The 25,583-nt window shown below is 32.0% G+C and overlaps 4 protein-coding genes across 5 annotated transcripts in view; 3 read left to right on the forward strand and 1 right to left on the reverse strand.

Annotated features, from left to right (window-relative positions):
• The first annotated feature begins 7,804 nt into the window (after positions 1 to 7,804).
• On the forward strand, positions 7,805 to 11,272 carry LOC110654114 (subtilisin-like protease SBT4.15). Its single transcript, XM_021809998.2, has 11 exons — positions 7,805 to 7,912; positions 8,023 to 8,132; positions 8,213 to 8,310; positions 8,405 to 8,548; positions 8,630 to 8,735; positions 8,947 to 9,451; positions 9,534 to 9,625; positions 9,709 to 9,918; positions 10,003 to 10,111; positions 10,296 to 10,509; positions 10,590 to 11,272. Exons 1-11 carry the CDS (start codon positions 7,820 to 7,822, stop codon positions 11,150 to 11,152), a joined length of 2,244 nt encoding a protein of 747 aa, XP_021665690.2. The 5' UTR covers positions 7,805 to 7,819; the 3' UTR covers positions 11,153 to 11,272.
• A 1,950-nt stretch (positions 11,273 to 13,222) lies between these two features.
• Positions 13,223 to 19,655, forward strand: LOC110654115 (histidine-containing phosphotransfer protein 2). Its single transcript, XM_058152100.1, has 7 exons — positions 13,223 to 13,306; positions 14,122 to 14,223; positions 15,850 to 15,908; positions 16,000 to 16,068; positions 17,527 to 17,598; positions 17,928 to 18,000; positions 19,421 to 19,655. Exons 1-7 carry the CDS (start codon positions 13,223 to 13,225, stop codon positions 19,466 to 19,468), a joined length of 507 nt encoding a protein of 168 aa, XP_058008083.1. The 3' UTR covers positions 19,469 to 19,655.
• Positions 19,656 to 20,869: 1,214 nt separating this feature from the next.
• On the forward strand, positions 20,870 to 22,693 carry LOC110654154 (UPF0481 protein At3g47200-like). The gene has a single exon (XM_058131950.1). The coding sequence runs from the start codon at positions 21,135 to 21,137 to the stop codon at positions 22,674 to 22,676; it is 1,542 nt and encodes a 513-aa protein (XP_057987933.1). The 5' UTR covers positions 20,870 to 21,134; the 3' UTR covers positions 22,677 to 22,693.
• A 371-nt stretch (positions 22,694 to 23,064) lies between these two features.
• LOC110654153 (DNA polymerase epsilon catalytic subunit A) overlaps positions 23,065 to 25,583 on the reverse strand; it is a 43,854-nt gene continuing 41,335 nt past the window's right edge. For both annotated transcript variants that reach the window (XM_058132032.1, XM_021810057.2), the window contains exons 48-49: positions 24,358 to 24,464; positions 23,065 to 23,987 (exon numbers count right to left, since the gene is read on the reverse strand). In XM_058132032.1, the coding sequence (XP_057988015.1) occupies positions 23,627 to 23,987; positions 24,358 to 24,464 (468 nt within the window). In that variant the 3' untranslated portion in view covers positions 23,065 to 23,626. The remainder of the gene's footprint in view (positions 23,988 to 24,357; positions 24,465 to 25,583) is intronic.

The raw sequence follows: 25,583 nt of genomic DNA on the forward strand, positions 1-25,583 counted from the left end.
TATTTTTTACAATTTTTAATATTTGGGACATTTAGAAAATTAGTTAATAAAAAATATTTTTTAATTAAAGAAAAATTAAATTATTTTTTTAAAAAATAATTAAGTATTAAAATGTGAAAATACTTATATATACGTGCATGATATAAACACGTACCATTAATTTAATCTTGTAAATAATTTTCACCAAAAATATTTATATTTGTCACTTTTAAAATTCACATGAATCAATATAATTTAAACATGATGATCACAATCGATTAAATATTTGCATTTTCTTTAATCTATAATTTAATAGTTATAGTTTGAATACGAGAAAAATTATATGTAAAAACAAAATTAACCTTTTTAACATTGTGGGTGGCCACCGTAATCAGTAACAATTGAAAGTAATGGGTAATCAAATTAGAGAAAATTTGAAAATTAATTTTGTAATTCAAACAAAAAATAATAAAAATAGTAATCAAAGTGTAATGGTTCGAGTGAATTGACTTTGAGATTATAATAAATTTGTTAGCTGTAATTGTTGATCCAAAGTAGATGTGATCATTTTTTTATTAGATTTTTTTTTTTAATTCAGTTTAAATTTATTTAATTTTAATTTTTTTAATTTCAATTTTTTTTTAATTTAAGCACTGATTTCCTCACACTTAAACTGAAAGTAGTATTCAAATAAAACTCTTCTAACAATGAGAATTTCAATCTTCAGACCCTAACCTTACAGGTAAAAATCGCCTGGTTCAACCGGTTTGCCATATGCCCAGAAATCGGATTCATAGATTTGGGTCATTTTGTTAATGAAGACTTTTTAATACAAAGAACATTTTTCTCTGACCAGGCCGGAAGAAAGGTCTACTCCATTGATACGTTAAACACACTATGATTTTACAGTTTGAAGAATATTTTGCAGAAATCAAGGATTTTATGATCCATTTGTCTGCCTTGATTTCCATTTCTCACTCTAATGTAATTTTTTTGATACAATTAAAATAAATTAGGATTGCAGCGTGGCAGGTCATGAGGATGCGGCATGTCGGCCGCATGTTTTTTTTTTTTAATGTTATAATGACATCATTCTACAGAACTTATGATAATTTAATTTAATTTAATTTTTAATTAATTTTTCTATTTAAAATAAAAAAAATGTTTTAATTTTTAATTTTTTATATATTTTTCTTAATAAGTCTTCCCCTCAAATTTGCACATTTGTTGGTATGCATATATACCGCTGGCTACACTGATTGATTCTTTTTTTATTTATTTTTAATCGTTTTCTTTTTTTTAAAAAAAATTTCTGATAAACTTTAGATCTCTGTTATTTGTAATGAATTTGGAATCTCTTTTTAATATTGGGATCATGTTCTCTTATTTTTTATAATCCTATCTCCCTTTAGTGGCATTTCATTTTATTTTTATTTATTATAGTATTTGATGAGTTTTTTAATAGTTCAAAATACATTGTGAATCTAACTCATTTTGATTGAAGATTTTAAATATTCAATCGGCAATTATCTTATATCAATGAAATCTGGTAGTGCGATACATTCCTCCATTAAAGCTTGATAATTTAAACTTTTTTTATGGCTGCAGAAATAATAAGTTCTCAAAATAACAATATTATAAAATATTATTTTTGTCGTCTAAAAAAAAATCAATTATCAGAAAGTTATTTTTCTATGTCTAAATTATTTCTAAACATAAATTTTAAATTGTCTATATTTATATTTTTCTCTCTTATGATAAGATTATAATTTGATACTAATTGCCATTTAAAAAAAAAATAGTAATATAAGGAATAGGAAACTAAGAGTTCTAATTTTATTTTGATTGTTCAACTAATATTTTTATTTGTTTATTCTAATTTTTGGGTTTTGAAAAAAGTTAATATATATTTAATCATCAAACATCGAATAGACATGAGTATAATTATATACACATAGAGGTTGGAAAAGATCGCAAAGGAATTGCTGCCATTAATTTTCATGATGTATTCAGGATGATGTTCACCAATATTGACAAATACCATAAAGGCAATTTTGCATGATTTTCACGTTTAAAATAAGAGAGGAAAATTAATATATAGTTTTGCAGATTAAAATAGAAAAAAAAAATAATTCTGTAGGTCCATAATTTCAATTAATAATTATTATAATATAAAGTGTAGTGACCAACTATTATATGTGTGTGGTCCGTCAAACACCATCTAGTCATCCATGTGCAATCATGCTTGATGTACACACATCCACACACAAGCCCATTAATTTCATTCTCATCACTTCAATTCCATAGAAAATTTTCTAATGTTGTTATAATAATGTGTTTGAATAAAAAAATTAGAGAGGTGAGAGAAAGATTTAATTAAAGGAAGTTTATGTATAATTAATTATTAAGAGACTTATCGATTACTGATTCGAGTGATAAAATACTTTATATCTCTTAAATAAAATTAAATATTTAATTTTTGTGAATGGAGAAAATCCCCGTTGAGAGTGTTTACTCTCATAATGAGCCTTCTCAGTGCAAATAAGCTTAACCTAATAAATTAAGAGATGTATGTGATTTACTAAAAAAAATATTAAGAGACTTGAAGAATTATTATTATTATAATTTGAATAAATAATTGTGAAAAATAAAAAGTTTCTTTTTGCCTAATTAAAAATTTTAATGGCATATTTATATCAAAGTTAGTAAGATTTTTTTTATTAATATTTCAATCATAATCAAATAAATGAATAAAAAAAGATAAATATATACAGATTTATATCAAAAAACAAAGTAAAATTATTTATAAATAATGTTATATGCTAAATTATAACTATTTTTTTAATATATATTAATAAACAAATAGAGAGAAAACTTATTTGATTATAATTAAAAATGGCTTTCATTTACATTAGAAAAAAAATTATGGAGAGTGATGTGAAATGCAAAAAGATAAAAGGGTTAAAATGTGAATTGAGAGGACCAAAATGTAAAAAAATAAAAAGTTAGTACAACACTCTGGTTGTGTGGTTGGATGAGCAATGGAGGAATGATGTGAATGAGAGTCCGTACGACACTGCATGCTTCTTATTGCTTGTCGTTTTATACGTATGTAAACTTCAGCCGCTTGCGCTGTGCGAAAGTTCTGAATCTTGTGGCCGCTCCAGGAAAATTATATATTAATTAAAAATTATTATAAATTAATTTAAAATTAAATTTAATTAATTTTTATTATAAAATTTTAGGTATCGGCCAATGAGATTTTTAGAGTGCGTTTAAAATTATGATTTTAACTTATTTTTTAGAAAAATATTGCTCTACTTATAATTGATTAATAATTTTAAATTATTTTTATTCTATAATAGGTTTAACTAAGTTGTATTAGGGCCTCATTAATATTGTCATTGAAATTTCTGCTTAGAAAATTATTTTTTTAAATATATTAGTTAAAGAGTATTTAAAAATAATTAAAAATTAAATTTGATCAGTCTTAGTCATAAGAATATTAAAATAATAAAATAATTTTTTTCAAATTACTTTTTTCAACATCATCTAAAATGGTGCTTTTATTTAGTAAAATAGTTTCAACTTTTAAAATTCAATGCTAAATTGGCTGTTAGAATAGTATTTAAAATTATAAGATTTTAAGTTTAAGTATCAGTTTATAAATAATTTTATTTTTTTTTTGTCAAAAATAAAATATATGCATACACGATTTCTTGACGAAAATGGATCATTGTTAAAATCATGACAATTTTAACAGAGTTTTTGTTTTCATATTATATGGTTGTTGACGACAATGTATCATTGTTAAAATCATGACAATTTTAATGGACTCCTTATTGCCATATAACCTACACTCGTACATACTTTATAAGGATTTCAAAAGATCTCAATTTTTTTACTATGGACACATACACATCAACTCTTCTCTTAATTTTTTTTTTTTTATCAAAAATAGAATACACACAATCACAAGAAATAATTAAAAGGTTTTACATACTTAAATATAGTAGTTGGAGCTCCCACCATAGCCAGGGGTTGGTCATCAATCATGGGAAATAATTGAAAGATTGAGACATATATGGAAATTGATATTTCTTGATATTGCAACATTTGCATAGGCATATTGTTAGATATTGTTTATACTCGTAAACATCTTGGCAATTTGAGATCTATATATATGGGGAACCCATGCACAAGATATTTTATAATATCAGGACTTGGACCACCCAATTGATTCACTCCACCTACATATTTACGTAGCTTTTCTATACTTCAGATACTGCTACTCATGTACGTTATATAAGCTAGCTGTTCAGGATGGCATTTTCTGGATTAGCAGAGATTAGTACAATTTTGGGTCATTTTCATTTCTGAGCTATGTTGACAACAACTGAAATCTTTTGTTTTAACGGGTTACATATCAAATATTCGCCTATTCTGACTTGATTCAATAATTAAATAATGTTATTCTTCTTAATTACAGGTCTAGATAGTAGATCTTAGAGTTTTGATATGTAATATAATATAAGAAATACTGATAAAGTAGTGAGTAACCTTTTTAATGTTTAAGTTAGTGTGAAAACAGATAAAATAAAGAGATTAATTGAATTAGTTGAGATATACATGGTTATTTATATAAGCTATTGGTCTTGCTTACTGGTAGGATTAAGAGTTAATATCAGAATAAGACTTGCAATCGATGTTACGTAGAAGTCATTGAGGTACTAGGACCATGATCTTGGCGAATATCTTTGGATCCTTATCCTCTAGTGATTGATCCATGTAACTAGGGCATGTATCCAAGTAACGCGTGGTGACTCGGGCAGATGGGCACTGTCTAGGTATTTGCTTGTTGGTAGGTTATTTGGATACTCGCTCACGATTATCATTTTAGGAGTTATAGTATCACTAAAAACATATTATTTATCTGATAAAGCCAAATTTTATTCTTCACTCTTTCAATCCCTACTAAAAAAATATCCATTCAATTAAGTAATGATGAACCATAAGATGAACGTATAAATACCAAATTTTGAAGAAATAAATAGTAAAACATTGAATTACGAGTTGAATATAATGAAATTATTTTATGATCTATTCCATGCACGAAAGTAAATCCGATGCTTTAAATTATTTTCTAATATAAGTTGTATAAATTGAGAGTTTGAAAAATAAAATAAAATAATTTTTAAAGTGAGTCACACCTTAATTTAAAGAAATTAGAAATTTTAAAAATAAATCGATAAAATAGATATATAAATCAAGAAATTTTGGGTAAAAATGCAAGATAATTGCTTGGATCATTGAGATAATTGCTTGGATCATTGTCTATCTGTGACATGCGTAACAGAATGGAATAAATAATTAATATACACTTAAAAATCATTAAAACGAAGAAATTTTAAAAATTTATAATAGGATTTGGATTTTTGAAATGATAAGATTATCTATTTTGAGAAAAAAAAAAGATTTCTTTCAAAAATTGACAAATCGATTTAATTGGAAAATACTTTTTAAAATGCAATAAAATGATCAGAAATTAGCATTTTAACTAAGAAAAAAAATTCAATTTTAATGATTTTGAATTTTGAGGGTGATGTTAAAAATTGTTTAGAAATTAAAATACAAATAATGAGATGCGGAACGATCATTGATTATGTGAAAATTGAAAACATTTTATTTATGTAGATGGACAATCGATTGATGTGTTTACATATATATATATTATTAGTATCTGCTGGTTATCAATGGCTTGCCCTAGTGCAACTGGTGTTGTTGCCTTCGTCAAAACTTTCATAATTGGCCTTCAGCTGCAATCAAATCTGCAGTCATGACCACTGGTTAATTATTGGTTTCCTTTTTCTGTTGGTTTCATAATCAAGAATGATTTGGCTGAATGGTCATATGGGGCAAGGCAAATTGACCCAAAAAAAGTCATTGGATACAAGCTTGGTCTATCACATATCTGATACTAGACCTACTCACGGGCAAGTTTTGGTCTAGTTTCAAGTTAACACTCTTGGATTTACCCATCTCACGATTTAGACTGCTTTCGGTTCAAAATAATTTTGATATGAAATAATTTCAATTTGATACAATTTTGGTTTGGTTTAATATAATTCATGATTCAACCTAATGTAAAAAAATTAAAGAATCCAACATAAATTAAAAAAAAAAAAAGAAAAAATTGCAAATCAAGCTAATTCCAATTTGGAATCAATGATTTCGAGTTATTTCTGGTTCAAAATTGGAGGGAAAATCGAAAACGGCCTCTATACTCTGATTCTAGGCCGGTTAATGAACTACTATTGACTCAGTCCAGTCCCAAGTTTAACCTAGACATCGACCCATGACCTGGCCTATCTGATATGATTCTTATGCAAGGAGAGATAGTCTGGGATGACAAACCTAACCATGCTCATATAAAAGCAAACCAAATTGTCATTCCTCCTAGAAGCTACGAACATGATTCTTCGAACAATCCATCAATACACTTTTTGAGTTCTGAACAAAATAGGAAATAAAATAGGAATTTACTTCTAATTTATAAATTTCTAATTTCTTTATAGCTTTATATATTTGTTTTTGTTCTATTTGGTTGGGATTTTTTGGGCTTGGTTAAGCTCATAAAATGCTTTTCAAGACTTCAACTTATCAGTAGAGCTCCATTTGTTTGAAGAAAAATGTTTTTCTAAAAAATATTTTCTTTATTTTTTTAATATTTAAAGTGTTTAAAAATTTTGGTTAAAAGAAAATAAATTATTGGTCAAAAGAAAATAACCTTAAAATAAGAGAAAATGACTTTTCATTTTTAAAACCGGAAATCAATCTCACTTTTTCAATTCTCACAATTTGTAAATAATAATATAAAATTCTAGGCATATGTCAATTAATAGAAAATATTTTTATCTTAAAACATAATTTTTTTGGAAAAAATTTTTTCACGTATAAAACGAAGCCTAAGTCTTTCAATTTTCTGAGGAAAAAAATGTTCAAATCATATGGGAAATTGATTTCAAGGATTAAAAAAAAAGAAAATACAAAAATAAGTAAAATATAATATGCAAAATAAAAGGAATTTTTATTGTTAAGTTCATTTAAATGTTAATTATATTATAATAAATTTAAAAAAATAAAAATTTAAAGATAATTTAAAATTTTAAATTTATTTAAAATTTTATTGTTTATTTATTCAAACTCATGTCAAGATTGTTGAAATTATGAAACTTTCTAGTTAATCCATTATCTTTATTTTATCAATATAGTATGCCTACTTATCAAAAAGAAGATTCAAATTCTTTAGGTCAAATGCTTTATCAATAAAATTCTCCTTGAATTTTATTTACTCATATTCGCCCTTTGTTAAGTTATCTTTATTATTGTTGTCCATGTTATTTTATATTAGCTAAAAAAAATTATTTTAAAATTATTATTTAAAAATTATCTAATAGTATCTTTGATTTTATTTTATATTTCAAATTTCAATAATTATATATTTAGATAAAATTATTTAGTTCAATATAAATTAATGGTATTAATTATAATTATAATTAGAAAAAGATAACTTAAATGAAATTTAAAATTATTATTTATATATTATGTCAAATGTGAATTAAAATTTAAGTTCATTTAAAGTTAATTATATGATAACAAATAAAAAACCATAAAAAATTTAAAGATAATTTTAAATTTCTTTTAAAATTTGAAATTCAAGATCATCTGAAAATCAATAAAAAGATTCAATCTCTTTAGGTGAAAAATCTCAAACGAACACCTATATATAAACTGTTTATTCTCGTTGAAATAATCATTAAAGGAAGTTCAACTGGAAGAGATGGAGAAACAATCAATTCTCTTTACTCTTTTTCTTCTGGTTACGTTACTTCATGGATCATCATTTGTTCATGGGTCTGAGAAAGAAAGAAAGGTTGATGATCTATTGGAATTTTTTCATTATTCATTTTAATTTAATTCTTTTGTTGTTTGTAATATAATTCTTTTGTTCTCTAATCCCATTTGGATTTTCACTGAGAGCAGGCTTATATTGTGTACATGGGAGAGTCAATAAAATCACAGAAAACTACCGATGGATATCACATTACTGCAGCTGATCATCATCACAACATGCTTTCATCTGTAATTGGAGAGTGAGTGAGATAATCTGAATAGTTTCTTTTATTGGATTTTAGATTCTGCATTCACTCTTTTCTTGAATCTTCTCTTCCAGTGAGGGTTTAGCTAGACAGTCGAAAATACACAGCTATGGAAAATCTTTCGACGCATTTGGTGCTTACCTCTTGCCAGAGGAAGCTGAGAGACTAAAAGGTGAATATAATATATATGAAGGAGCAAATTATCAATATTTTCTTAAAAATTCTTTTCGTCACAATATATGTAAATCGTTTGTGTGGTTTTACAGAACATGAGAATGTGATCTCAGTGTTTCCAAATACTAATCGAAAGCTTCATACCACAAGATCATGGGATTTTCTAGGAATGCCTATGTCAGTTAAGAGAAATATCCAAAGAGAGAGTGATACTATTGTGGGTGTGATTGATACAGGTAGTAAAGAATTTGAACTTTGAGACATTTGCTTGTAATATTTTACTTGATGCTTGATGACAGTGTGACTTTTGTTTTCAGGAATTTATATCGATGCTCCAAGCTTTAATGACAAAGGCTATGGACCACCTCCATCAAAATGGAAGGGTGTATGCCAAAAAGGAAGCAACTTCACTGGCTGCAACAAGTAAATCTTTCACTCTTTCCCTTGCAAATAATTGCTTAGCTAGCAACATTTGTTTTTATTTGATATTTACTGTCATGATATTCTCGGACTAGCCCACGTCGGCCTGATGCTTTCAGGATAGATACGTGATTGATCGTACTAACCATGTTCCTGTTGGGTTTTAACATCAATTTTTTTTTCTAATTTCTGATTGCTTAATGTATGCCTACAGCAAGGTAATAGGAGCAAGGGTATACAACTTAGGCGAAGTTGCAATCTCTGAACCTAGCCCAGCGGACACAATAGGCCATGGCTCGCACACCGCCTCCACAGTAGCTGGTGTCCCGGTAAAAGGTGCGAGCCTGTATGGCTTAGGCCGAGGCACAGCACGAGGTGGAGTTCCATCAGCTCGAATTGCGATGTATAAAGTCTGTTCTTTCGAGAGTTGTAGTGACCTGAACTTGTTGGCTGCATTTGATGATGCTATTGAGGACGGGGTTGAAATCATATCAGTTTCGATCGGAGGGGGAGCGTCGAGTTACTTCATGGATCCGATTGCAATTGGAGCGTATCATGCAATGAAGAAGGGAATCCTGACGAGTTGTTCGGCAGGAAATGATGGTCCATTCTTGAGGTCAATAGAAAATACTGCTCCCTGGATCCTGACTGTTGGTGCTGGAAGCATGGATAGGCAATACAGCGCTCCTGTTATCACTGCAGATGGCATGAAAATTTTTGTAAGTGTTCAAGTTCTGAAAACTTTATGTAGTTCTGAAAAATGTTCGCTTGTAATTAACTAATGATGCATTGAACAAACAGGGCCTTTCTATTAACACATTCACACCGAAATCAAAAACATATCCCCTTATCAGCGGATCAAAAGCAACAAATTTCAGTGGACCTAACGACGGGTAATACTATTTACATTTGCTTGTTGTTATAAGCAGACAGTTAGTATTGTTTTGTTTCAAAATGATCAAGGCATGAATGGCAGGTCCTGTTCTGCTGACGTATTAGACAAGGACAAGGTTAAGGGAAAGATTTTGTTTTGTAAAGGAGGAGATCCTGATGATGTAGATGAATTAGGAGGGGCTGGAACAATTTTGTTGGGTGATTCAGACACAGCATTTTCCTTCGCGAGTCCCGTCACAATTCTCACTACTGATCAAGGACAAAAGATGGATAAATATATTAACTCAACCAAGTAAGTTTGAGGGTTATATCTGCTATATATATATGTATATATATATATGGAAGGTGTTTAATAAATTTGTTACTTGAATTGCAGGAATCCTCAAGGTGTAATATTGAAGTCAATTTCTGTCAAAATTGATGCTCCATCTGTGGCTTCTTTTTCATCTAGGGGACCCGACCCCATCTGTTCGACACTTTTGAAGGTAGGACTCGTTTAGCCTATATGATCAAATAGGCAATGGAATAATTATATGAAACTTGCTATTTCATAGAATAGTATTTCACTTCTACATTTGAATCAGGGTTATTGAGTACTTACGCCTTATTATTGTGTCTCCATTCTATCCACATTGAATTAACCTTAATTGCTTGTAATGGTATATACAGCCAGATCTTATTGCACCTGGAATTGACATCCTAGCTGCTTACACTAAATTGGTATCTGTAACTGGTACACGAAGAGATAATCGGTTTGTTCCATACAATATTATTTCTGGAACATCAATGTCTTGCCCTCATGCGAGTGCTGCGGCTGCTTATGTCAAAACATTTCACCCCAATTGGTCTCCATCCGCCATTAAATCTGCCCTCATGACTACAGGTTTAATTAACTACACTTCTTGAATTGAATTATTTATGTGCCATTTCCTGTCGTAATGGTTCCTTTTCGATTGGTTTCAGCATCTGAAATTAAAATTAAGCACAAACGGGCTGAATGGCAATACGGATCAGGGCAGATCGACCCCACAAAGGCCTTAGATCCTGGCTTGGTCTATGATATGTCAGAAAGAGACTATGTACGTTTCTTGTGCAAACAGGGATATTCTGGCTCAGCTCTAAGCACACTCACAGGAGAGAAAATTAATTGTTCAAGTATTCATTCTTCTAAGGGAAATAGCCATGATGCCCTGAACTATCCATCCATGCACATTTTTGTTGAGAATTCTAATGACACTATTTCAGCCGTTTTCCATCGTATAGTTACTAATGTGGGATCTGCAAATTCTACCTACAAGGCGACGGTGAAGGCTCCCAATGGTTTTAAGATCACTTGTACTCCTGATACACTGGTGTTTAACAAAGTGAACGAGAAGAAATCATTTAGAGTCACGGTACACGGCCCGTCACCCTTTGATCCTGAAAATACGACTGTAATTTTATCAGGTTCATTGGAATGGAGTGACTCAGAGCACAAGGTTAGGATCCCCATTGTTATTGCTTCTGACAGATACGGCGAGTTGTGAATTTTTAGGGCTTTACGTTAGTCAAATGTATCTTCTTTAGATTGGAAGATTTAATAAAACTCGAACTTTCCTTCTAGGTTTGTATCTCTTGTTATGAAAGCACCACCTTTTGCAATTTAATTACGTCTATAAATCTTATTTTTATTTTTTTAATTTTTCTTTTTAATTGGATTGAAGAGATAACATCTTGATCATAAGAGAAGATATTTTTATAATTAGCTTTACATTCTGCAATGATCATAGCAAAAACCAAGGGTTTCCACTGGGTGATCTTTGAGACTCTTTCTAAGCAACTCATGCAGCCCATCTTCCAGTTTGACGCATAAAAAATAACCGTTCTACATACAAAGTCCATTCATAATTAAATATATTTTGAGTTATTTTATGTGCAAAAGAAATTAAATATTTTCTTTAAAAGATCTTAAATTTAAATAATTATTACTCGCTTTATATGTATTTTGTACGAAATATTTATTTTAATAACTATATTTAATATTTATTTTTATATTTTATATTTTAAAAGCATGTTAATAAAAATTTTTTTAAGTAATTAATTACGTTAAGTACAATTTAAATTTTCAATAGTTATATATTTATCACTATAAATTAAATTTTATATTTAAATATTATTAATTATTTTTTAAATATTTAAAAGAATGTAATAATATAATATTTTTAAAATTTTAAGTATAATTACATTTTAAAAAAAATCATGATAGCAATATAATAATAAATATATTTAAATATAAAATTTTAAATATTATACTAATATTCAATGAATAATAATAAGAGAGAGCAAGTATAGTTTATATAAAATTTTAAAACGACTGAGCCTTTTTTTTTATTTTAATAATTTTAAACGACAAGTCGCGTGCAGAACCATGATGGTCTCCGAGAAGTTCATGGGCAATCGGTAAAATTTATTCGCAGAAAAGTTTTGAGATCATGAGAGTAAAACCCAAAAGGTAGGACTCAAGATCTCTCACCTCGCTGTTTCGGTCCAGCTTAGGAGCTAGTCTACATATGGTCACGTTTCAGTCTATTGCTATGGTTTCCATGGCTGTGATAGACACCGAAATGGCGTTGCTCAATCGCAAACAGCTTCTTGTTTCTCTCACCAGTTCATAGAGGTTCTACTTCCTCCACTTTCCTTCTCTTTTTGATTTGTGTTCTTCTATAAAAATCATTACCTGGGTTTCCAGAAATTAACTTTACTGGTTATATTATGCTCAGTTTTGGGTTCCTGATAAAACTCACAAAAATTATATAGGAAGACGGAGATTGTGTGTAGGCTCTACATTTATTGGTGTTTGGTTCCAAAAGTTTGTACAATGCTCATTGGTAAAAACCCTTTTGAGGATTTTTTACAATATAAATTCAAGTTTTCATATTGATCCCAAAAGAGTGGATGATTTAAGCGTAGCTATAGATGTGTTCTTTCATTCGTTGCAATATGATATTTGCTTGCAATTACTTTATTTCGTTTCTAAGTTTAACACTCGTTGATCACGTACTGGCTCATTTGATGAATATTGGGGGCATACATTACCCACAAATAGTAAGATTTGTTTTTAGTGGAAACGTAAGTTTCATATTGGGCATCGCTGATGACTAGTCATTGGAATTCAGTGGCTTCTGAAAGTGAACCGTTTTGGAAATGAATCATTGTGGATTAAATAGGAGTAGTTTATTGATTATCACTGTCAAATGCATACAATTCAGCAAATGGCAGTTTTGTTGTGTAGACATATCAGTTCTAGAGTTCTTTTAGCGCCTATATATATTTCCACTCAATTCTATATTTTCAGCTTCCTTGGTGATCGAGTAGAGTTGGGTACTTTCATATGGCCAGTGGCTTCATGTGCTCACATCATAAAATGTAAAAGCTTGTCAGGATATGATATCTTAAATTCTTAATTTAGTGATTATTAATTACAGAGAAGAACAATCATGCTTTCTTTTTGTTGTTGAACTCAATTTCATGTCCATTACCCTTTAACATTTATTCACCTGCTTAAATGAATTGCAGCATTGATGCATTTCTGGTTTGTAAATTTAACACACGTGAACATGACTGCATCCCTGGTCCTAGATTCTGGCAAGTTGCCACTTATGGAGCTCATGTTGATGGAGCTTATTTATGCCAAGTGGTTGGTAAACATGGTTTTGATAAACAGGGAACATCTGGAAATGCTTGGCAATGTCCAGTTCATATTTAGATTTACCTTGTCTACCTATTTACAAAAATCTGGATCAGACCGCTCAATTTGTTGATATTTCTTATCAAAAAATTTTTGCATAATGGATTTATTGCCATTTCTACTACATGTCTTCTTGAATTAGAGGTAACTGGATACACTCTTTTGGTTTCATCATGATCATTGGCAATTCCTTTGGTTTTTCTGAGATTCTTTCACTGGGATATTGTTTTGATTGTCATTATTGGTCTTCCTATATGAACAAATATTTGTATTAATTGACACAAACCTGCACCAACATGGACTATCACGGACGCACTATCACAGTTTTGGCAGAAACAATTGATTACTTTTTGTAACTCCTAAATTTTGATATCTCTTTGTGATTGTTAATTCCTGAAACTTAAAAAAATTTTGCCTCTCGTCTTAATTATTAGAATTTATTGTAGTCCACATAACAATAAACTACGAATACATTATCATTAAATTACTTGAGGATATTACAAGCCATTTTTTCCTTAAACATTTGTGTTGTTTCTGCTCCACGCATCATCGTTTTACATTTGCAATATATATATTTTAATTTTTTCAGTTTCTTTTTTTGTTAGGGCACCCATTTGTTCTGCACGTAATCATTTGAGTGTAATTTGATATACATCATCACATTTGAAGGTTAGCTTCTTGCTGATGTGATTAATAAAGGCTCTTGTTAAGAAAATGTTATATAATCCTTCTTGATAAGAAATAGCAATACAGGATTACAGCATCTAGTGGCTTAACCATGCCATAAGGGATTTTCCTTTTTCTTCCCTCCTTCCATGGGCTAACCTGAATCTCTTCCTTAATTGGCAGGGAATCAATTCATTTACAAAGGTTAGCAGTCCAAACATAGCACGTTAACTAGTTGCTTTTTGAGTCATATCTCTTTTATATGAATATCTAGTTGCACCATATTCTGAATTGTTTGGGAGATCATTGTATCTAAAGATAATTCTCAAAATGAAGTTTCATTATTGGCAATGTTTGTAATGCTCTCATATCTGGTAAATACATCCAGCTACACATGAAAAATGGTGTTTTCAAATTAGCATATGGGACCCGCTTGACAGTTTAAATAGTTCTGGGTATTGCCATGTTGCAGTGGCCCCCTTTACCATATGAATTTCACAAAAGTTGAATTAAGGGGCCTACAATATTCCCTCATTGTGTCATGCAGGAACGAAATGGGGCCTACATGATAGGATATAGGACAAGTGGAAGTGCCTTTCCCTGCCAAAATTGTTCCTTTTCACATTCAATTTTAAAATCATAAAATGGGATAAATCTATTTCTATTATTTGTTTCATTGCTTGAGAGAGAGTAAATTTTCACAAATTTTCTATGGTCTGGAAGATGTTGCAATTTAAAATCTTTGACATAATTGCAATTCCTTTAGATGCAATTTGGCTGACCTTGTGCTTTGTTTCTGCTAACTGTTGTGTTTTCAATTATGCATGATGTTCCATAGCCTTCCATCAGGAAAGCTATTCCTGTATCAATAATATTTGCTTTATTATTTCTTATCACTAAAGAAACAACTTGTCTGATGTTATTTATTCTGAGTGGGTTATATCATGTGTACTAATTTTCTGGAGGAAGATTTTTGAAAACAGTGCTCTTGTTGTTTCAACAACTGCTTTAAGCAGATTTAATGATGTATGTTGATCAAGTGTTTTCTTTATCACCCCTTGATTGGAACGGCATGCATGTTTCTCTATTTTTGTTGCTAACTAGATCCATCTAAATATTTATTTGATATTATAACTCATGATTGGAAGGAGGAAAAGAATTATTTGTTCTGCAACGTGTCATTGGCAGTGGCATAAACGTTAATTTGCAAAATTTAGGTGCTAAATCTGTAGTGTATCATGCTAAACTCGTGATCTACAATCCATTTTTGTCTGTACATCTCTCACCAAAGTGTGTATGTCTCATGCAAAGTTATTCACTTCTCCCTGTCGCTTAAAATTTTCTTCCAATTCCAGTTGCCTTTGGTTCTGTTACTGTTTCATATCAGAAAATGGCCTTGTCTATTGTTAAAGAACTACTCGAACAATATTTGAAGTCACTATTTGATGAGGTGACTGATTATACGCTGGTTTTCTCTGCTCTTCAGTGAGATTTTGTCTTCTATGCCTTCTTCTGCTCCACTTTGCTGTTAAGGATGCTATTGTTGTGTGTTGAATGAGTTCAAAGGTTTTGGTTAAAAATTGCTGTTTAGCCTTAATTCTATATGAGATTTGATATTTTGATATTGATATTGATTTTTCACTGTGTAGATTCATCTGCCTTAAATATAATTTGCATTTTAATTGGGTATGATTTGAGCTTGGATGACATGCAAAGCTCTTATTGCTTAGTGTTGTATTTTTATGTCATTTCTTTTAGGGGATTGTGAATGATCAGTTTCATCATATTCAAAATTTAAAAACTGTGGAAGAACCTGATCATGTTGTGCAGTTGATCAACACATACTGCTTGGATGTGGAAGCAATCTTATCTGAGCTTGCAAGCAACACGTGCCATCTTACTCAAAACTCAAATTTACTCAGTTATGATAATTTTATTATATACTTTGAGTTATTTGATGACTCATTTTGGTTTCTACAGGGATCTTCCTGAAGTTAATTTTTCTCACTTGGAAACACTAGCCCACCAAGTGGAGGAGAAGAGCATGTAGTAAGATGATTTTTTTTTTCCCTGTGTCAATGTAGTTTTTATCATAATGTAAGAAACAGTATTGTCTGATGAATGGAGGACATGAGCAAACATTTTATGAAAAAGAGTGAATGTTCAACATCTGTTGATTGCAAATGGCACACATGTAGAGTTGTAGACTAGCAAAAGTACACATATTTTGTGTTTACTCTGTATATTATAGACATGAGCCATCTGATAATGTGAACTTTCTACAGACTATTTTATGTTGTAATAAACTTGAAACATCTCTTTTTTTTTTTTTTTTTTGATAGAGAACACACTTTATTTTGTCATTTTCATCATATAAACCTAAGGTGTTGCTTAAAAACAATCATTTTATAAGTATGTTTCATTCTATATGGCTGGTTGAAAAGAATAAAAAAATTCAATTGGCTTAAACCTCATCTCTAGAACCAGTTGTTCAGCTAAAGCAATGGATCTATCAGGTCTCCATATGGTTAGCTATGCTATTTATACAAACCTGTCTAAGTGCATAGGCATTTCTAATTGTGATAGGATTCAGGTTGTTGATGACGCAGCACTGTTACAAGCATGAGAACTGTGTATCATTCTTCTGCTCTTTGACATAGTTTTGTTGTGTTGACCTCTTCATTTTTCTAACGCGCGGGTTATATAAGAGATGTGCAGTGTGCAACATTCATTTCATTAGTGGAGACAGATGAAGAAAGTTGAAGATAGCCAAGTCATGACTATCCTAAGATTTGGGGATTGGATGCTCCACACATAAATATGTTCAGTGTGTAGGGTTCCTACTTGACTGCGTGTGACATGTTGAGAATTTATTTTGACAAATGGGTGGAGAACAAGCAGATTTTGTGGGATCCATTTCTTTTAAGCCATCCATTCAAGGAAACAAATCCTTTAAAAACTACACTGCTAGTGATTTGTCAAACAGAAAGGCTAAATTTAGAAATTTAATTTGATGAATTTTCAATTAATATTTCCTGTAAAGAATGAAAAATCCTGCATAGTCCCCTGTTATGTGTATTTAAATGGCAAAAAAGACTATACCAGTGGGTAAACTTACTGACATGTGATTTATATAATGTGCTTGACTGCATGAGTATGTGAATATTTTATCAAATTTTGAAGTGGGGAAGTTATCTATCATGGTTTGGACAAAAATATGGGCATATTAGTTGCTAGGAAGTCCTGTAATATTAAGTCCTGATCATGTGATCCTACATTGGCTATTTTTTCTTTGCTATATTAAAATTACCAGCTACTTAGCATGATAGGTGGATATATAATAAAATCTAATCAATTTTTTCTCCCTGAAAAGAGCTAAAATAAATGTGTCTTGTGATATTGTTAACATGGTTTATTGTTGCCTCATGAATTAATTTGAAGATTAGTTAGCTATTGTTATGATAAATAATTGCTTAGTCGATCCTCCCTCCATATGTGGTTTTACAGTATTGGCGCTGAGCATGTGAGGCTTGCATGTGCTGGTCTCATTCAGGCTTGTCGGCAGATGCACAAGAGAAAGTAAGGCTGCTTTCTCAAATGCACTTATGCCATTAGTTTGGTTTATTTGATCACTGACAAAAAATGATATGATATTCTTCCTACTTACTGACATTTTTCCTTCCTTGACAATTATTTATTTTCGCAAAGGACTTACCTGCAAGACATTGTCATTGCTAAGATAATTGATGATAGTTATTGGAACTTGTTTTAATCTACTTATTTTATGAAGACATGATTATATTCACTAATCAGTTACTTCTTTCTTTTACTTTCCTCTTTCATACATGCATATTTGAATTAATAACTATCTATCTGCCTTTCTGTATTTGGTTAAAACATAATTTCAGTTTCTGCTGTGCACTTAGCTGGACAGAGTGTGAATTTACTCGTACCCGGAACAAGTTTCAGGCCTGTGTTCAGGTATTGTCAGCTTTAATTCTTGTCTCCTGGTTATTTAAGTTATATTTGACATGAGAGGACATCGACACGTTGCTCTTTGGGACGTAATGCTCCTTTTTTCTTAACTTCCTTTGGATTTCTTCCAGAGAGAATAATTAAATATGTGGACTTTAATATTCTAGTTTGGAACTATAGATGTAAACCGCAGTTACGTGTCGTGGAAATAGGGCTGTCGTGGCCGTAACATAATGGTAACAACCTATCGCTATGCTAACTTTTAAGAAAAATAAAATCTAGAAAAATGAGGTAAACTAACAGATATTAATAGAATCCAACTAACTTGTGAGCATAAATACATAAAATAAAGACATTGAATCCATGATTTATATTCAGTATTAACAATTAACTTTAATAACTAGCACAATATAGAGTTGAGAATAGAGAACTAACCCTATCACCGCCAAAATGAGTGCCTAAGAGGCTCTCTTCTCTCTTGGTACTAAGTAAAATGTAGAAGTAATTTCAAGTGGGTTGAAATGGGAAAAGAAGAAGAGGAAAAATAAAAAGAAGCACTGAAATGGGTCTTGGGCTTGAAGTCCTTTTATATGATAAGGACTGTTACAAAAAGGGTAACGGCTATTACTGTTATGTAATAGTGACAACAGCATTTACTAAAAGAAAATGTATTTTAGGTAACAGGGGTCAAGTTAGCATACAAAACCTTTATATAGTGGCCTTTATTTAAATCCATGAATAGCAACCCATCTTTCTATACATGCTCGTGACTGGTTATTACTCTGGATCTTAGAATATGTATGATATATGTCATTAACTTGTTTTTTCTATTGTTTAGAAATTACTGAGCATTTAAAATCTTCATCATTCAAATATCCACATCTTCTAGTTGCTGAAGTATTTGTGGCTCATAACAAATATTTAATACTTTGCTACATTTGAGAAATCCCTATTTGTCATGCTTCTTTATTTTTCTTTTTATTGGTGTTAATCACCATAGGATGTAAACTGGTATCTATTGCGCATATCTAACAGGTTTTGAAGGCTTTTCTTTGTTATTATTTACTTTTATATGTTGTTTTACTAAGAAAAGGATCTTGGTTATTCTAATTATTCCCTCCATTTCTTCTATTAATAAATTTTCCTTTCGCCAGAAAAGTTTTAAACTTTTATTACTATGATCTCTGCCATGTGCAACAATATGCAGTGCAATAAAGGAGTGGCCAAACTGAACAGGGAGAGAGAGAGAGAGATCTAGGTTTTGAATGTCTGACAATTCAATATCATCATATATGGAAGTGCACAATTGCTACTCATTTTATTTCTTAGGTTCTATTGAAGTGTGGTGCTTGGCAATTTTGGGTCGACAGTTTGAAATATAGTCTTTTTTTTTTTTTTAATCTTTTCTGGGCTTTTTGATTTGTAGATGGAATGGAAGATTATGAGGCTTGAGAGCAAAAAGCGACAGAAGTAAATATTTATCAGCTGTCATGTTCCTTGATTCGTGTGCAAGAAAATGTGTTAATAACTTATGCAGTTTGTTGTGGAAATGATACTAGGTAGAATATAAGATCTACTGCAGTTTATACATTTGGACCTGCTGCTTCATGCAGTTTGTGCTTTATCAGGAAATGCCATATTAGGAATGATGCTTCTGTTTATTTCTGCGTGTATATCTTAACTCACGAAACAGCAAATGTGCTGTATGGAGATGATCTATGGTCATATGTTGGTCAATGTTGCTTTTATAATATGTTGTTTTTCCTTGAGATGAGTGGTTCTTCAGCCTTTCATAAAGGCTAGGTCAATTGCATAATTGCCTTGAAGTGTGAGATTTCTCTTCTGGCCACATGCTGTTACTTTCGTAGTTTGTTATGTTGATTCAGTTAATTAGGAAAGCTTTTTGCAGACTAATACATGGGATTTAAGTTTGTAGGAGAACCTATAATGTCTAGAAGGGTGTATCACTTGCAATTCTATCGCAACGAATGTAACTTCGCAGTAGCATTGCCACTGTTGTTTCCTATGATGATTTCATTCTCTAAAGCTACTCATCCATTACCATGCATAGGTACTTTTATGTTAGGCTTTTGTTGTATATCCTCTACTTGCAGCAGGTAGGAGCTTGTTTGATTTAATATAAAATTTTTACCATTTTAAGAAGGAAAAGACAGTGGACAATCAGTTATGTGAAAGTTCTGAGAATCTAGTGATTTGCTAGTGGTATTCCCACCAGTGTGAAATTCAAGTATTCCAGATAAAAGCAGGTTCTTGGAGATTGTTATTTATGGGGTGGTTTGAATTTTAGATATGCATTTGAATTATGAACCAATGAATGGAATATTTTGGTGGCAGCGAAAGGCACGGTGGGGCTGATAAACTGATTTTAATAAATTCAATTTTATTTAATTTTAATTTTAAATTAGGGTAATTCAACAACCGTGCATAGGGCAATTTCTTTGTATGGCACCAAAGAGTCCTAACAGGATAAGAAAAAGATTCAATTGGGCCCTAGGTTTCTATAACATGCAAGCAAGCTGAAATGTAATGTACGGGTCAAAAGTCAAGAACGCGTAGAAGACTCATCTTTCTCTCAAAGAATTTTGATACATTGGAATAAATGTAGTTAGAAAAATAGTAGTAGAATTCCCCTGAATTAACATATATACATTTTTAATATAAAAAATAATAATTTGATATCGGCTAGAAGTGAATAATAATAATAATAATAATAATAATAATAATAAATTATTCAAATAATGGGAAAAAATTAATATAATAAGATAAAAAAAATTATTAATTTTTTCTATTTATTTTTCACTTTCTTTTTAATTATTCATTTCATGTAGAAACCACCATTTCATTATATAATTTTTCATAGTGAATCTCATGGGTGACAATATGCATGCGTCTGTAAAAAGTCGCATTGAACAAAAGGGCAAACCAGTGTAGTAAACGACCACCGCTACTCTCCTTCTGGAAAAATTCTTCGGGCACCATATATGAACTTCATTGAACATTTCCTAGCAACTTCCAATAACTTGCCTCTTTCCATCACTTCGCTTTAAAGCTCCAATGGATAAACACATGAGATTCTTACCTCCACTGATTAGTTATAATCCTTAGAACCACACAGAGATATGGAGCACGAAGCTTTTACGATTGTCACTATTGTCAAGGAGGAAGAGATCAATCCGATAAGCAACTTCAAAAGAAAGGGGAAATCTTTAGCAAGTGATGCAAGTTCCAGCCTAATTCAAGAAGATGGGGAAATTCCTGTTCCATCAAGTTCAACATTGTCTAGCCTAAGTCAAGACGAGCACCAAGTTCCTGCACCAACTGAGATCCAAAGCCAAGAGGAACCTGAACAAGATGAAGCTGCACTAAGAAACTCAGTGACTCTTATTGAGCGTCGTCTTCAGGAAAAGCGTCAAGCAGTAATGACACGAGGAAAAGGCAGGAATTCATCTGTATGCATCTTCAGGTTTCCTCCTCGTCTTGGAGAAATCAATCCAAATGCCTCTCAGCCTGAGCTTGTATCTATAGGCCCTTATCACAGGGGCAAGGATCATTTACTTGAGTTTGAAGATCACAAGTGGCTCTTCCTTGAGAAATTCCTTTCTAGATCAAGCGCTTCTGGAAGGGGTTTGAGGCACTATTTAAGTAGATTGAGAAAAGAGGAAGTGGATATTATAAATTGCTACTCGGACGTTATTCAGATGTCAAGTGATGACTTCGTTGAAATGATACTGCTTGATGGTTGCTTTATCATTGAACTTTTAATCCATCTTAACCAGGGTAGAGACATTATCGATGACGATGATCCAATCTTCACAAGGCCCTGGTTGATCCCAATTCTCATTAGAGACCTACTTAAGCTTGATAACCAGCTCCACTTTTTTGTTCTTGACTTCTTGTATCAGACATCTGGAATTGGGAATGATATGGAACAAAAGCTGGGTCCTTTACCCATACTTGCCTTGAGAACCTTTGATCAAGCCTCTCCAAGACCTATGGGAAATCCTAACCAATTCTTTCGCTACAAAGGGGAGCATTTGCTTCACTTGGTTTATTCAAGTTTAGTTTGCTCAATCTTGGCAACTCACTGTGATCAGTTGGATGAATATTGCCCATCAGATCAGTCAATACAATGTGTCACACAGCTTAGACCATCAGGAGTGAAGTTCAAGTCAACAAAGAGAGACAGCTTCTTGGATATAAATTTCAAAAACCAAGTGCTAGAAATTCCATCCATTACAGTCAATGACTTCACAAGCACCCTCCTCATAAACTGTGTAGCCTTGAAACAATGCCAGGAGAAGAGATCCAAATACTTCACAGAATATGTCTCTTTCATGAGTTGTCTCATCAGCCAACCAAGAGATGTAGCACTCCTTTGCTCCGATGGAATCGTCACGAGGTTTTCCAAAGATGACAGATATGTTGTTGATCTTTTCACTAATCTTGGGAAGAACACTGACTTCAACATTCGAGATAGTTATCTTTCCAAGCAATTCAGAGAAGTTGAATCCTATTACAGCAGCAACTGGGCTACCATAAGACGAACTTACTTTAGTAGTCCATGGTCATTTATCTCATTGTCTTCTGCCATCCTCCTCTTAGTTCTTACAATGACACAAACTGTAACGTCTGTCTTAACTTTCAAGTGCCAGTTGGGATAAAAGATGTTTTTTTTTTCGGGCGGGGGGGAGGGGAGAGGGAGGGTGTGTATAGGATAAAAGACGATGTTAAATATGTTATTAATGTAGCAGTGGCTTAGCTCTTTTTTTGGGAGAGGGAGGGTTTGTTTGGGTATAATGGAAAATAATCCATTGGAGAATATCATACAAGGAATACATGAAACAGTTTTCATAACTGATAAAAGGATAACTTAGTGCATAAAACATCTCACGCTTATGAACCCTGGGAAGGGTTGATGTGTGCAACCTTACCCCTGTTTTGCAAGCTGTTTCGATAGCTCAGACCCATGACCTCCAAGTTACAAATGGAGTAACTTCACCATTACACCAAATCCACTCCTTAGTTTACATAACTATTGCAATAGCAAGATGAAAAATGAAATTTTCATATTTGGATACATATATCAACAAATAAGTTTATGAACAATGTAATAGTTTGTGTGATGACACATTTATATCTAAAAATTCCTCCTACTCTTTCCTTCCACTGCAACAAATAAACTGGGGAAGGGGAGGGGAGGGAAGAACATAAAATTAATTCAGGACCTTCTAAAATTTTCCCTTAGTGGTTGCCTCAATATGCATCAACACTACTAATGATCGACACAACTGACTACAGCACCCAGTCCATTTGCATCAACTGCTTCATCAGAATTTAGCAACTGAGATTTGAAGATTTATCGCCTCAATTAATGTGATCACCTTTTTCGATTGGAAATTTTACAATCTCACGAACACTTCTTTCAAACGTCACCTCAGGTGCTCAGCCATTCTTCAACATCTGCTAGTTGCATTCACTCATCTGAATTGATTTACAGATGAGCTACATTTCGTACCTTTGTATACCGGCAAGTCCAGTTGCCATCAGTGGCCAGACAAGAAACATGAAATTTTTGCTGAATGCTACGAAATTGAAACACCAACGCCCACAGCTAATGAATTTCTAAAATCCATGAAGTACACTCTTGAAGGAGCTGAAACTTCTGGCGAATGGCTACATTTAAGAAAATCTGCATTTTGCTGCGGAATTCAGACAGATCTTCCTTGCATCTGTAGGATCCAGCACATGCACACTGTTCTGCTAAATGTGCGGCTTTGACCTGATTGCACCTAGTGCACACCAGATCCTGCAAATGATAGAGACGTTCCCTCTGCCGTACAATTTGAAGAAGAGAATTCTCCATCACCTCTCGGTCGTAAGGCTGGCCGCACTGTGGGACAGCACAGCGCCACTCCTGAGCCAGTAAAGCTGAATCACGACACAGGTCCAGATCTCTGCAGTCATTGCAGTAACTGTCCAAACATATTTTATAATCATCAATGTCAAATTAATCTCTTGAAAATAAAGGAAAGCTAAAATCAATATCACTTTTTAATTTGCAAACAAGGAAATTAAGGAGGAATCAAGTAAAATTCAACTCTTATTTTCACCATTGAATGTTTTCCTCTCTATTATCTTCACTCAAAATATGATTGGAGAGATAAAGAGTATGCATTCTGCTAGTTTTTTCCACTGATTTGTGCTTGCATATTCCCAAGGGATTGATAGTAATTCAATTACTAACATTAGGTATGCCCATAAGTTTCACAGAAGCAGGTCTCATGATTATCCAAAATAACCATTTCTGCTAAATCAAGTGCATATATTTATAGATTCTCACACCTGCAAATTACGTTTGGCAAGACAAAGGAAGGGCAGGGATCATGAAACTCAGCTTCAGGAGCAAACTCCCGCACTCGCACATATTTTAACAGATTCTTTCTCATCACCTGCAAAATAGTAGACATTATTATAGCCACATCATCTCCTAGGAAAGCCTTTACAATGCAGCTGTACATTCTGTTCCAATTGGCACCAAAAGTTTAGCTTCATGCACACTGGGAAGATTACTTGAAATATAATTAGAACCAATTAGCAGAAAGCAGGTATCCTGTAGTTCAAAATGATTTAATCCATGTACGTCTAAGTCAAGATAAGTTGTATTATTTTCTCATTCAATTAACCATAGAGAGTTGTATCTTGTTGGTTTTTTAGAGGCTAAGGTTTGCAGTGAAGAGAAAATGAAACATATTTGAGACTCGCTGAAAATCTTATCTACGTATTTTATTAATTGAAGCTTGAATTTATACTAGAAAACATAACAGAAAATCATAAAATCTGCTCATCATTCTTATTTAAAGCAAAAAAGATTGCTAAAATATTGTGGTAGAATCAAATGAGCATCATCTTATCTTCATATCCTTTTTTCTAACAGTTAGTTGAAACTTCCCACAATTTGATTAATTCAAACTTCAGCAACTGATACATATTTTCAATACTCCTCCTTGGATCAGATGCTACACATTCAAGATTAATTCTTAGAACTTCAAATTTGGCTTTAGGCATGCTTTTGGTCACAATATCGGCATCTTGCATATTTGGTATGGCTTTGGTCATAGCATTATGGCATTTTTTTGTGAACATTAAGGGATATTTTTGTAGTCATTTGCATTTGCATTTAGGAGTGTGCATTATTCGGTTATAACCGAATAACCAAACTAACCAATGAAATTTAGTTATTTTGATAAGAGTAAATTTTAACTCCGCCTAAGTAGTTTGCGCTTAGCCGGTCCCAAGCCCGGATAAAGGAGGAGGGTTGCAGTAGGTTACAACCAGCGTAAAAATTTCATCACGCTCTATGATATGGATTCAAAAGATATAAATGTTGGGGCGTCCTCTACTAACGACGCACTACATCGGAGCCCGGGTGTAGTGATAAATATGCAAGGGTGTAGGGCGTTCACCGAAAGCGACGCGTCATGCCGGAGCCCGGGTGTGGTGTTAAGTGAGCAAGAGTTCCCACATCATGGACGGGTGTGAGTAAAGAAGTTAGTCCATAGGACAGATAG

Source organism: Hevea brasiliensis, chromosome 1 (genome assembly GCF_030052815.1).
Source record: "Hevea brasiliensis isolate MT/VB/25A 57/8 chromosome 1, ASM3005281v1, whole genome shotgun sequence".
In the NCBI taxonomy this organism is placed as follows: Eukaryota; Viridiplantae; Streptophyta; class Magnoliopsida; order Malpighiales; family Euphorbiaceae; genus Hevea; species Hevea brasiliensis.